This window comes from Panthera leo, chromosome B2 (assembly GCF_018350215.1).
Source record: "Panthera leo isolate Ple1 chromosome B2, P.leo_Ple1_pat1.1, whole genome shotgun sequence".
Taxonomy (NCBI): Eukaryota; Metazoa; Chordata; class Mammalia; order Carnivora; family Felidae; genus Panthera; species Panthera leo.
Window position 1 is genome coordinate 97,976,611 of NC_056683.1, and position 14,740 is coordinate 97,991,350.

At 41.6% G+C, this 14,740-nt stretch overlaps 1 protein-coding gene across 1 annotated transcript in view; it reads left to right on the forward strand.

Moving 5' to 3' along the window:
• The window catches only part of LOC122220259 (coiled-coil domain-containing protein 162-like), an 82,191-nt gene that overhangs the window by 12,536 nt on the left and 54,915 nt on the right, over positions 1–14,740 (forward strand). The window contains exons 5-7 of the mRNA XM_042939538.1: positions 1,164–1,329; positions 6,123–6,261; positions 13,846–13,999. Of these exons, the coding sequence (XP_042795472.1) occupies positions 1,164–1,329; positions 6,123–6,261; positions 13,846–13,999 (459 nt within the window). The remainder of the gene's footprint in view (positions 1–1,163; positions 1,330–6,122; positions 6,262–13,845; positions 14,000–14,740) is intronic.

Here is a 14,740-nt window from a genome sequence, read left to right on the forward strand (position 1 = left end):
CTCACAAAAATTAAGTTGAAGTGGATTAGAGACTAAAAATAACATCAGAAACTCTCGGAGGAGAATGGGAAAAGCTCCTTGACATTGGTCTTGGTGATGACTTTTTGGATATAACACCAAAAGCATGGGCAACAAAAGCAAAAATAAATAAGCAGAGCTACCCCCAAACTAAAAAGCTTCTGCTTAACAAAGGAAATAACAAAAATAAAAGGAAACTTACAGAATGGGAGAAATATTTGCAAACTATGTATCTGATAAGGGGGTAGTACCTAAAATATGTAAGGAACTCCACAACTAAACAACAATAAAATCTGATTTTAAAATGGGCAGAGGCCCTGAATAGATATTTTTCCAAAGAAGACCTACACATGGCCAATAGGCATATGAAAAGGTGCTCAACAGCACTACTCATCAGAGAGATGCAAATCAAAACCACAATGAGAGATCACCTCACACCTGTTAGGAGGGCCATTGTCAAAACACAAGAGACCACCAAGTGTTATCAAGGATGTGAAGAAAAGGGAACACTTGTATACTGTGAATGGGAATGTAAGTTGATACAGCCATGATGGAAAACAGTGTGGAGGTTCCTCAAATAATTAAAAATACAACCACTCTTTCTTTCACTGAAGAATTTTATGTGTTTTTGAGATATACATAAAAATACTACCTTCTTTCAGTTAGATCATACGTTTCTACTTTTTCTTCACTTGAACATTAATATTTAAGATCCAGGGTTTAGGTGGCATGTTTAAAATACATTGAAAAATATCTATGCTTTGCTTATAGGTATTCCCTCAGGGCAATGTTGTCTGAATATGGGTTCCTGCTAGGAATTTATTTGTGATCCTTGTAACCTATCAGTGGTCATACAAACACATTGTGCTGTGTTTATGGTCACTGTGGTTTTAAACAAAGAGAAACATATTGCTTTAAATGCCTCACTCCAGGACTTACCTTGTCCAAAGGCATATACCCTGGTTCATGAATAGTTTTGTTGTTCTGTTTTTTAGATATTAACCTGTAATTATTATCCTATATTATATCGTGAAAATGTTTAACCAATATTCTTATTCAAAGATATTATCCCCATCAATGCTCATATATTTTTATATGTGTCTTAGAAACTTCTTAATATTTCTTTGTGTTGGTTATACCCACAGGCAGCTTTTCAAGCCTTAAAGCTAACTCTACAGCTGATAGCCCCTCTCCATGACATTGTGGCCTACCTTTTCAGTTTTGCTAAACTTGGAAATTGCTCAACATGTTTTAAATTTCCTCTAAGTGCTAACCCTTTGAAAGGTGACTGGGGAGGAACTGAGGGCATTGGTAAGTGATTAAAGGTGATTCAAATCACCTTCAATATTCGCTTGAAATTCTATGAAGCTCTTCCTGCACCCCCACTGCCCCAACTTTACTGCAGTATAATTGGCAAATAAAATTGTAAGCTATTTAAAGTGTACAATGTGATAACTTGATATGCTCACACATTGTAAAAAGATTTCTCCCATCTAGTTAATTAATATGAAGCTCTTAATACTTGGAAAGACAGAACTAAAATATTTTTTCATAAATGACAGTGAGAAGAAGGGCAAAGGGCAAAACATCATAATATAGTGTCTCCAAACTAATTAATTCCACATTTATAGGCTAATCCACAAGGTAAAGCAAGTCAAGAGTGGCAAGCCTGGCTTTTTACCCTGTATCGGCCACTTGGTTACTGGAAGCTGGACATTTTATTCTGTGGATCTTTGTCCATCTATAAAATGGGGATGATAATACCTGTTTCATGGAGATGTTCTGTGGATTAAAATCTCTGTAAAATTTCTACAAGAATGTACATCCCCCTACTGCACAATAGTTTTATTTCATTCCCTTTCTGGCCTATGTGAGCTAACATGGCAAGGTCAGAACCAAGCATTTTTTGTCAAGAATTCTTGCAGACAGTCCTCTGTGAGCTGACAGTAGCCTGATGGTCCTGAAGTAAGAATGATTGAGGCTTTAGTTTTATTTGCCAAGTGCTAATCCATAAACCCTAACTAAGCACTAAGTTCTAAGATAAATGCACAAGGTAAATTAAAGACTCTGAAATGCTTAGTAAGCTGGGTTAATCAAAAGTAGGGATACTGATCTTGTTATTTTAATAATTTGACTCCCAGTCAAATTACGTCATTAGTTAATGTAAATGTGATAACATATTGTAACAGAGTAGCCAAGGATTTTAATATTTTTTGACGTTTATTTATTTTTGAGAGACTGAGAGAGAGCACGAGCAGGAGAGGGGCAAAGAGAGAGGGAGACACAGAATCTGAAGCAGGCTCCAGGCTCTGAGCTGTCAGCACAGAGCCTGCCGCACGGGTTCATTCAAACCCATGAACCATGAGATCATGACCTGAGCCGAAGTCAGATGCTTAACCCCATGTAGCCAAGGATTTTAAAGGATGAGAAGAGCCAACAAAATGAGCTAATAATATGCCTATTCTAACCTAGTGGTCTTCAAACAAGTGTAATATACTCTGAATCTATTCCTCTCTGGCCAGTGTATAAAGGAAATATGTTTGCGGGAGACCCTGATTTGTTTGCTGGTAGATTTGCATTGTGCTAATGAGCACGGAAGGAATCTGTAAACATTCAGATAGGAGACCCTAGGGGAGCGTATGAGTGGTGATCCTGGAGGAAGATTGATGCCTGTATCTGAGGACAGGCAGCATGAAGAAGGGATGGATTGATGCTGACTCAGCAGAAAACACAGAATTTTCACAGGCTAATGAGATTGCAAAACTACTAGCAAATCTTCCATGTAAGAATCAAGAGAAGAAAGAAGTTCCAAAGCATGCTTAGAGCCTTTCCTTTTACTAATTCGGGGACTGTTATAAAAGGGGTTTACTCAGAAAATAAACTAAGACACTCTTAGAGGAGCTGCTAGATTTGGGGAGGGTATGGGGACCGGGCTTTAGATGAGGGACAGGAGAAAGAATGCCATCCCTGTCCTTGAGACACACGGAGATGAGATAGAAGCCTAGATAGAGCCAGAGTCATCTTTCCATAGAGGCTGCATAGGAACTTCTACAGCAGCTGGGAGAGCAGAGCCTGTGGGGAAAGTGATGTGGGGGGTACTTGCCCTCACTAGAATCAATGGAGAAGGCTAGGAGGGATGGTCCTGGTAAGACAAGAAAAGGACTCTGGCAAAGGTGACAGGCAGACTGCACATGGCTAGTCCAGAGAATGGCGTACCTACTGGTGTGATACTGAGGAACAGTAGGAAATGAGGCCAAATTGTTGAGGACCTGGAATTCAGGATGAAGGAAATTGGTTTCTTACTATTTATATGCTTATGAACCAGAAACCATTGAAACATGTGGGGCCCAGGCTTTCCAAGGTGTGCAATTAGAGGCATGCACCCTGTCATGTTGCCAGCAAAAACATTTGTGCTCCAGGGAGAATGTGCAAAGTTTTGCATACTCTGCTGAAAATAGATAAAGAGCAAACTGAACTAAAAAAAGAAAAATCCCACTCTGTGATAATCATCTTTTTAAAAAGCCTAGGTTGCTCAGTTCCTGGCCTGCTTCCCAGAGGAGACAAGGAGAGCTAAGGTGAAAAGAGATGGGTCTGTTCATATCCTTGCCCACCTCCTCTTGGCTATTGCCAAGCTATTTGGAGTTTGACTTTTGTGGGCTCATATGCTTTAAAATAATTTTTAAGGGGACCCTCCAGATCTCAGCTTTGGCCCTGCCATTTGACTGAGGAAGCAGCTCTTAGACACTGTGCACCAGCTCTGTGGACCTGCCCAATCCTTTCCTTCCCTGAAAGTCAGCAACTCCCTTTGGAGTCAGCAGAGGATGTAATCAGCCTGTGGGAGTTTACACTGTGATTTCCTTGTAAAGGTTTAGGAGGCCAATTAAAGCCCAAATACTGTCCACTAAACTTAGAGTTTCAGAAACTCTAGAGACAAGCTGAGAACAAAGTGTGCTGGCTCTGAGTATTCACATGGAGACAGGGCCACTATGATTTCCACCTCACCCCTCCCCCTGCCCCCACTTCTCTCTCTCTCTGATTTCCCAAATAAGACCCTCCTGGGGAAGTCTCATTTGTTTCCTGATGTTTCCTGGCTCAGGGTCTCCTCCCAACCTCCCCACCACAACTACATGCTAACCATCTGCCCCATCCTCACAGTCAGGCTGTCTGCCCTGCCCGCCAGCCACCTCCCCTCCCACCAAGCAGCTGCTTGATGCCATGAGACAAGGGAAGCCTAAATGAGGATGGTAAAGTCAGTTAATAACAAAGAAAGGGTAGTCCCCACCTCTGCATCTGTGTTTTAATGATAATACTACCTATCAACACAGAACAATTTTGCTGGGAAGTGATCATATAAACATGCACACACATCACGTATATAAACAATAATGGAAATAATGAAAAGAGAACAATTACCTGCAATCCAACCATTCTAACAAGTGAGATATTTTTATTTACCTTTACTGCCTTCTAGCCCTTGTCCAAACACACTTTACATTTAACAGAGCTTTAATCGCGGGATATATACAACTTTATATTCCTTTTTCATTGTCATGGCAGAGGATTATAAACCATTCCCCCCTGGTTGCTACTTCACCTGACAGCATGTAATGCTTGCAGACCGTCCCACTAGGCCTTGAACAAATAAGGTTCACTGATTACCACTAAATAGGGCTTCCATCCACCACCAAAATTCTTGTGCAGTTCACTCTAACATGACTCCTCTTCTGGAGGAAGTTTCTTTTCAGTCCGATATGGCCATCAGATTTATAGAGGAGTCATAAAAATTTTGGTGATTGCGTCCAATTTTGCAGTGGCTGGAAAAGTACCTAAAAACCATTTTTCTCTTCTATGTAATGGAATGGATATGAAATCTGGACTTCTCATGTTTTCCTAAAGCCAAAAGCATATATCACAAGTGTTAGCAACTATTCTCAGTCCTGGTTCTGCCCTGGTCAGGCTCTCATGGACAGCTTCCCCATTCCCTCAATTCCTCTTTCATCTAGAAATGTGGGAAGAAATCCAATGCCAGGCCAGATAGGGTAGAAGGCTGCTCAAGACTGGACAAGCTATTGAGAGAGTAACTCTGCAAATGCCTCATGAATATCCCATCTGTCTTCTGCCTTGGGCTACATATCAGGCACAGAGATCAGTTTCCATAGTCTTCTTCCCATAACTGTGATGTCCTCTCAACTAGAAAGCTATCACTGTCCTCGCTGGGAGTTGGCGAACATTTCAGATCAGCTGACATTCCAATAGCCCTGGAAGTGTGGGCCCACCTACTACCCTACTAGTGCTCCCTAAGGACTCATCATTTTCTTGCTTTGCTCTCCCATTCTGACTAACTCCTCTCCTGGGCCAATAATAGAGATGCTATTAAGTCATCTATACCCAGGCCAGTTTCTTCAACCCAGTACTGAGTGTTGCAAAAGGTCCCTAACTTAGATTTCCATTCAAAACACATGAAAGTCTACTTATGTCCAGTCCACTTTTGCAGTAAGGATCCAAGAAACAAGTCAGTTTAGGATCTCTCACACCTCCTAAAATGATGATAATCTCCTAGAAGAAGGTGTGTGCGTGTGTGTGCGCACATGCACACATATGGGTATGCATATTTCTTGCTTGCCTTAGATGGTCTTGAGTCTTTAATCCATGAGCCAGTGAGAGAATGAGCCAGTGACAGAGAGGCTGATTTGTATGGCATGGTTGTGGGAAATGAATGCTGGTTTGTAATCTATAATAACTTCAAGCCCCTAACAGCTCTACTGAGACCTATACTTTCCCATTCCTTGTCATTCTTTTATTCAGTCTAGAGGCTATAGCCTTGTAAAATTTAAAACTCTCATTCAACAGCATGTTCTTATTCTGAAAAGCAAAGCAAATTTTTATCTTATTGAGGGAGGAAGGAAGGAAGGGAAGATAAATCAGACCTTGGGCTCTACAATATAACTTTGCTAGTCTTGCAAAACATATAATTAGCATGTTCACAAACAAAGAGAAGTACATTTAGGTAAAAAGTTAGCTTTGGAGGTGAATGATGGCTCATTAGGTTAGCCACGGTAGCCTGTAGGTCACACTACCTGACGAAAATGTCATCCATCTTCCAGGGTCTGAGCTTCAAGAACTGCAGAAAATGATTGACAGCCTCCAGAGCCCCCAGGACCCTGCCCACGTGTCCCAGGCACTCCTCCTTCGAAGGGAGGTTATATTTTTGCAGTTTGATGCTGCGGTGCGGCACCTCATCCGGTAAGGGCTGGAGCGCCGGATCCTGTCCAGTTCATTGTGTAGGGCAGGTGCTTCTGAGTGACCACTGGGGGTGGCCACTCTTGGCAAGATTGAATACCGAGCTTAAAATAGGGCACAACCTGAGCCAGAGCACTGTGGCTACCAAAAGCATTCTGCTGCAAAGGCTGTCCAAGCAGCGTGTGTTCTTGTCCGATCATAATATTCTCAATGTTATTAAATGTGCCTTAAATACAGTTAGTTTGCACAACAATCACTGCTTTCAATGTTCAGGTTGTTGAATTGGGAATGATGTTTTTCATACCTCTGAAGATGATTCTAAGAGTTTTGTTTATGTTTTTCAGCCCTTAATCACCTTTCAAAAGAACAGAATTTTCACTGCACGTGTGAAGCCAGTGGAACTGGCTGAGTTAAATTTATAAATTCAAATAAATAAATTGTGGGTATTAAGTGTTCTGCATACAAAAAAGAATGTCTATCTGGTTAATTAATCATGACTGATGAGAAAATTAGTTGGGACTGAGAGTCACACTGTTTCTAGGATAAATAATAAGTTTTGTATGGGAAGGGAAGAGGTCAGGCCTAAGAGTCTCTGCTTACTCTTAAATCATCAATATCAATTAACTTCCTTTGATTAATTCCCAGTATAAGTATTTAGCCAAGGAGGAAGACCTCAGGAGGCTGTGCTCTTACCTGTGGATTATAATCACATTTCACTACTAGCATGGGTATCCATAGAGGATGTAAATGTAGGGTTTGAACTGAACTGTATTTTCTCTTCCTACTCTGCATTTTCTTTACTCTGAGCATCAAGGATCTCTGGATTCAAATTAATTCAGCAGAAGAAAACAATTGGACGAATTGATTTCTTTTTTATTGATAAACAACTTTCTGAGCTGTAGCTTAGTTGAGCAGGTAGAATATAAAGGCTCCAATTTTTTCAGGATGGCCATTCATTAGTCCTCTGACTCTGAAACCCCAGGTCAGAATTCGGAAGGAATTCACATAGGGTGAAGACAGAGCTATACCCCCGAGGTTCTGTTTGGATTCCAGCTGTGCAGGGTTCAGCTTGCTACTGTTCTCCCAGAGGAACCATTCTGCTTCCCCTAGGAATTCCTTTGAGGGGCTTCCTTTGTCCTGGCACACTCAGTGCTCAGGAATAGAGGGCACTGTGTTCTATGTCTGGTTTCAGTATATTCAGTATATTTTTCAAAAGACTTTGGAGGGAACCACTCGGGACGGTATGTCTCCACTAGGCCTTTATTCATCACATTTCCTCCAGCCTTTATCTTCAGAGCTCTTCCGGGCTTGTGTGTATTTGGAATCGCACAGTTAGTAAGTGGCAGACTACAAGTAGAACCTAGGTGCATTTGACTCTAAAGTCTTAGAACTAGGATGGATGCCAGACAGCAGTGTGGATCGAAAAATAGACTCTGGAAAGAAGGCAGTGAACAGGAGGAAAAGAGAAGCCAAGGGATAAATGTCATCCCACTTGATGATTTCACTGCTAAACCTGCAAACAAGGAAAAGTCCTTAGATAATCAAGAGGCAGGAAGGACAGGGAAGTTCCCTCACCCTTCCCCAGAGTTCATAACTCTGAGCAAACATGACTGTTTACCCAAGGGAAGTTTTTGCTTATAGAAACTCAAGACTTCTCCAGAATTTGAAAAGAAAGAACTGAACTTTTACCTGGAATGAGAGCAACATGCTTCTATCGACTGGGGGAAATTGAGGAAGGATGTAGCTCAAGGACATCAAGATAGTGGCCTATTAATCACCTAATATCTGGCTCCTGCTTCTATGTGGCATAATTAGCTCTGGTTGCAGGGTAGATGCAGTCTAAGCACAGAAGTCTCACTCTGCCCCTGTCAACCTGCCCTCTGATGCAGGAAACAAAGGCAAAAGGAAATGGCAGATAAAATTAAATTTCCTTATGACCTGCAGCCCTTTGATAAATACTTGAGGCAAGCAGAGTATAACATTTCTCCAGGAACTCCCTACTGTCTTCATGTTAATACTTTGCTAGGGGGAAAAACAACCTTCGCTTGACAATAGCTAGGCCTCCAGTATCCATGAGTCTTCTTTACCATGTGAAAATACCTTTGGAAACTTCCCCTGGACTTTATCTCTCCCAACTCCCAGGTGTATAATCAGTCTCTCCTCACAATCCCCAGGCAGCTCTTCCTTCCCACAGGTCTTTTGAAAGATTTTTCTTTAAATCTTTAACAAAACCACCTTTTTGCACCTAAGTTGTCTCAAGAATTCTTTGTTGACCATTGGCTCCGGACCCTACCATCACTCCAAACCACATCACCTACCAAGCTCCTGGTAGAAATTGGTATTGTTCTCTAATACCATTGGAACCACGTTGCCCAGGGCCTGTCACCTCTGCACATGTCCAACAACCTTTAGAAGTTATTTATTAGCCAGTGCAAGAAATGCCTGAGAAGTGAGCTTGTCCTTAATTTCAGGTGATGTAATCATTTGTATTGAAAGTAAATGCTTGGGTGGTACAGTGGTTCTAATCCATCGTAACTATGTAAGTCAGGGGTCAGCAAACTTCTGTCATAGGCCTGATTTTTGTATGGCCTGTGGGCTAAGGATGGCTTTTACATCTTTAAATGGTTGGGGGAAAAATTTCAAGAAAAGAGTAGTATTTTGTGACTCATGAAAATTATATGGAATTCAAATTTCAGTGTCCATAAATGAAGGTTTTTGAAACATAGTCATGCCTATTCATTTGTAAATTATCTTAGACTGCTTCCACACAGAACTGAGTAGTTGCACAAGAGACCATATGATCCACAAAGCTGAAAATGTTTACTATCTGACCTTTTAAGAAAGATTTTGCCACACCCTGATTTAAACAGCGTTTCCCTGTTTCTTGAGTGCTATTGGGCAAGCTGTGCTGGTCAGACCCACCCTAGCAGAAGACACAGGCCAGGGTTTATCAAATGAGGCGTCTGATTGAGTTGCGATGGGAACCCATGACCTGTTACCAATGTTTCGAAAGGCATGATGAAAAAGACACATTTGCCCCAAAGCTTTGCAAGTAAACAAAATGTCAAACTTCTTTCTTTTTAAAATTTTTTTAATGTTTTTATTTATTTTTGAGACCGAGAGAGACAGAGCATGAGCAGGGGAGGGACAGAGAGAGAGGAAGACACAGAATCTGAAGCAGGCTCCAGGCTCTGAGCGGTCAGCACAGAGCCCGACGCGGGGCTAGAACTCACGGACTGTGAGATCATGACCTGAGCTGAAGTCGGACACTTAATGGACTGAGCCACCCAGGCGCCCCGCTTCTTTCTTTTTTTAAGAAATTCTGGAATTCTAAGAACTGAGATAAGGGGGAGAGGAAATTTGCTCTGGTTGAGTTCTCACCATGTGCCAACTCTGTGGGTAGAAATAATTTCCCCCATTTTTACAGAGGAGGAAATAAAGATTCACAGAAGTTGCATAACTTGCCCAGGGTCACACAGCTTATTGTAGCAGAACTTGGATCTGTGCAGTTTTTCAGACTCCGGAGCCCTATTCTTCCTTTATATCATGTTTCTTCGTCTCTTCCTGCAGCTTGGAGCTTGGGCTGGAGGCTAATGTGGTATCAAGTTAGACAGGAAAATATTTACTGAACATTTGGTAGAAAAATCTTTCAAAATATGGAGTCCATGGAAAGGAGGGAAATAAAAGAGGATTTAGTGCTAAAAGTATTGAGTATCATCTTGAGACCCCTTTTTTCACATGGTATTAGACACAGTTCTATTGATAGAGGGGAGATGGCACCTACAAAGCATGGTGATCTAAACTAAGGAATCAGGAAAGTAGGGAAAAGAATACCGATGATTTGGTCAATGGTGGTGCCTATAATTTGACTCTGGCCTCTCTAGAAAGTATACCATATTCTATGATTCTGTAGCTTAGACTAGCAGCCACATTTACATCTGAACTGCATTGTATTTTTGAACAGTCTCCAAGCATCCATAAATTAATAGGCTTGGTATGTGCACAAAGCTATGTCTGGGGCTCTAGAACCCTGCCAGGAATTGTGTTCATTTGTGGCACTTGGTAGTTACAAAGTTCTGCACAAACTTGTCAGGGTAAGAGAGCACATCGGTGTTCTGTGTTCTTTTATGTGATGACCAGTCAGGTATAGCCACAAGAAGGGAACAGAAGGGACCTGGGAAAACAAAGTTTATTATATTCACAGGTCCTAGAAACAAGATGTATGCCACACCACACAAAGCCACATGGGAAAGCATCTGTGTGGGCCAGGAGCAAGGAGAGTGCTGAGACCATACCCTGAAAGGCATGGCAGGGCTGGGTTGAATAATTCCAGTGGGCTTTGGGTTGTAGAGGTGATCTCTAGTAGTCTATTAACTAGCCTGGGATGAATAAAGCAGAGGAATATTCCCTCCTCAGGTGCAAGGGTCAGGTAGAGGAAGTATGGCTCTGGATGGTTGGTTTGCATATCAAAGCCATGCTCCCTGCCAAGTCCTTTGCTATTTCTAGGAACTATCTAGCCCAAGGAGGAGCAGTATCATCCTTAGCCAGAAAGGTCTTTGAAGATGTCAAAATATCCATAATAAACAGAAAATAATTTTTAAGATATAAGCACTGTAGTCAAGGATTGAACTAGTAAGACATGAGCAAAGCGGGACCCAGAGACTGAGAGAAAGAGAAATCCTTCTATAGATTGGTGGGAGAGGAGAGCAGGAATGATAGGAAAGGAGCCAACCAGGAAGAGGTTGTACAAGTTACTAGACTTCTGTGCTCTTGGTTTGGGCTGAAAATAAATGTTTCTATTAGAGTATTCTGCTATTTGGTACCACTGTTTTAAGTAGATCTATATGATCTATATGTGCCAGAAGACAGATGTGGGTGTGGAAAGTACCATGGTCATTTAGAGGAAGGTCAGAAGCAGCTGTAAATGAGCTCTGCCTCACTGGGGCTCCTACTAGGCTGAAAAGTCAAACACATTTTTGTATTTGGGACAGTTCCTGTACTTTGCCTTGTGCATAATTGGTGCTTGATACATCACTGTCACATGGGTAGCGAGTGAGTAATGTGTCCCTGGCAGGGCCCATTGAGAATCATTAGAAAACATGTGAAAGACATGAGCAACAGGAGAAAATGTTCTCATTGAGCAACTCCAGGCTCCATCCTTGAGGTATCAGGATAAGTCAATGATTGTATCTAGTCTCTCAGTATAAAACATTTATTCAACTATCTTTTGCTAATTCTCATTAAAATGTGAAAAGGTGGTATGATTTTTGCGGTTTGATGTAAAAGTATGGAGCTCCCTTCATCTGTCTTTGAACTTAACTTCATAAGCCCCTTCTGCTGATGGCAAAAAAAGATGAAACTTCCTAATTCCACCTCATCCAGCCACAGGTAGAGCTTAAAAGTGGTCGGTTGGAGATTTAAAATAAGTCAATTTAAGAATAATTAATCCCCATTTCCCTTTGTTTTGATGGCCTCCTATTCACCCTGTTGGTATAAGTGAGGGATTCTGCGCTAGTGTTCCAGGGACACTAAATGCTGGGCAGAGGAGATCAACAGCAGTTTACCAGTCGTCTACATCCCAGGGGAAGAGGACACTGCATGCTGTGCAGGGCCACAGAGGAACTGCACCCGGGGAACAAAGTGAACAACCAGGGACTATGGGAGACAGGCTTTGTGGTATCAGGAGGGTATGATGTCCCCTCATTTGTGCAGGAGGATGTGATTGGTTCATTTGAATACTTTCATGGTCTGGCAACAGACAGAAACCACTAAGGGGGTAAGCAGGGATTGCCCTAGGTCCCTTCAATAAGAAAGATTATTTGACTAAGGGACCTTATCTGTGAGAGCAGAGTGGAGAGGAAACCTTTTGGTTAGGCCATTCCAGGCCCTCCTGATTTTACCATAATATTGGACCTAAATTTTAGGTCTTACACTGTACTTTTCTCTTCCTTCATTCCTCTCAGAGATGATGTAAGCTCCTGGGGGTGCTTGTAAGTCATCCTAGCAGTTGAGGAGGAATGGCTACGTCACCTACCCATTCTGGATTATCTTGTTCAACCTCAGATCTCTTCTGATTGGCCTGATGCTCAGCATTCCATGTAGATACCCTTCTGTGGGGGCTCTGGCACTCCTCAGGGCTTTCCCCAACACTTTGATTATCTGCTAGTCTCTGGGAGGCTACCTCATTTCCCTCAGGGCTAGTATCTTCCTCAGTCATTGCTAATCTCCTTTTTGATGTCTGCTTTATGCAAGACTTGAGCCAAGCCCATGGAAGATCCAGACAAACGGTCCCTTCTGTTTTAGGATATCCTCTCCTCAGTTTACCCTATGTCAGCATCTCTTTTTTTTTTTTTTTTTGGTATCCACTAGCTCTAAGTTCTAGAAACAGTCTTTCCTTGCTTACTAAATTCTTATTTCCATTTGGACAAAAAAAGTCATTGTAATTTATCATGCATACATCCTTCTCTACAACTTAATGGTATAAATTTCATGCACTAGTCTTCAGGATTTTTGGTTCTTGATATGCAAAACCAAGTTTTATTCAAAACAAAACAAAAATCTTCCTCTCTCAAACCCCAAAGTTTTATTATTTAATTTAAAATTTGGTTTGCAGGGGCACCTGGGTGGCTCAGTCGGTTAAGTGACCAACTTGGGCTCAGGTCATGATCTCATGGTTTGTGAGTTCAAGCTCCACATTGGGGTCTGTGCTGACAGTTCAGAGCCTGGAGCCTGCTTCAGATTCTGTGTCTCCCTCTCTCTCTCTCTCTGCCCCTCCCCCACTCACACTTTGTCTCTCCCTAAAAAATAAATAAAATTAAAATTTTTTTTAAAAATTTGGTTTTGCATATCAAGAATTGTCTCTGCTATTGTCTTAAAATAATTCAACAATCCATATCTTTGTTCTAGAGCTACAGCTGAGTTATCCAATGCAGTAGTCACATGTGGCTATCTAATTTAAAGTCTCAAATTGATATTGACTTAGATGAAGTAAAATTTAAAATTCAATTCCTCAAATCACAGTAGCGACATTTCAAGTGCTCAACAGTCACATGTGGCTAGTGATTACCATCCTGGACAATCAAACTCAGAACATTTCCATATTGTGGGGTGCTTGCTTGTGTAACTCAGTTGATTAAGCATACAACTCTTGGTTTTGGCTCAGGTCATGATCTCACAGTTTGTGGATTGAGCCCCAAGTTGGGCTCCACGCTAACAGCACGGTCTGCTTGGGATCCTCTCTCTCCTTCTCTTTGCCCCTCCCCTGCTCACACATGTGCTTGCACTCTCTCTCTCTCTCTCTCTCAAAATAAATAAATCAACTTTTTTAAAAAAAAGAACATTTCCACATTGTATAAAGTTCTATTGGACAATGCTAGTCTATAATATATCTACCTTTCCCTTTAAGGGTTGTGAATCATGAGAGTGAAGGGCAGTGTGTAAAGAAAGGAGGATGAAGGATGAGGTCATTGAGGAGGAAACCTGTGTTTATCTCAAAATGTTATCTTGCTATAGTAACTTTGAAGAAAGTTTTGAGCTTCAGAAGCTTAAGTAACTGCTTTTAATGAGATTCCCTCCATGTTTTGGTAGAAGAACATTTTTGGCAACTGGAAATGCTTCTGCCTACCAGTCTGTTACAGACGGCATGTACCATGGATTGCCACCACTGAGCAACTCTCTCGTGAAGAGCATTTTTGCTTCACAGCTCAGCGTGCCTCAGCTACTAGATCCACAGAGCCTCCAGGTATGTTGAGAAGTATTTTTATACCTAGAAACGATGTTGTACATAGGGAATTGGCACTTTGTTTCCATTTGGTTTAAAGTTTGCAGGGGTTCTCCATGTTTTAGTGCTCTTTAGTCTTGCTTGGCTCCCCTTCATTGACATGGTAGAACAGCCTGGGCCCCCATAGCCAGCTGTTATTCCCAGTCAGAGTCTTTGCCTCCAAACTGCTTAACAAGCAAACGGGGGCAATACCTTATCTGCTCCCAGCTGGTAGCAAAACCAACAGTTGATCTTTTCCATTTAATAAATAATAATAGCAATTACAATACAAAAATTAGGTCAGCCGCTCAGTTTTTAATAGCCCTGGTTACAGCAGGTATTATCATATGTAATCCTGGCAATTATTATTTTCCCTAGGTACCAACAATATTACCCACCCTCTACAACTAAAGACTGTAAGGTTCTGGCAGGTCAGAGATCAGACTGCTGGGCATTCATGACAGCACTAGATCACAAACTGTATTACTTATCTCTGGCTGCATAAAAAATGACCCCAAAATTTAGCAGATTAAAACAATACATATTCATCATCTCATACAGTTTCTGAGGCTCAGGAATCTGGGAGCAGTTTACTATGTAATTCTGGCTCAAGATCTCTCGCCAGTCTACTATCAGGGTATTGGCCCAGGCTGTACTCATCTCAAGGGTCTACTGGAGGAGAATCTGTTTCCAAGCCCACTCATGGGCTTTCGGGAGGCATCA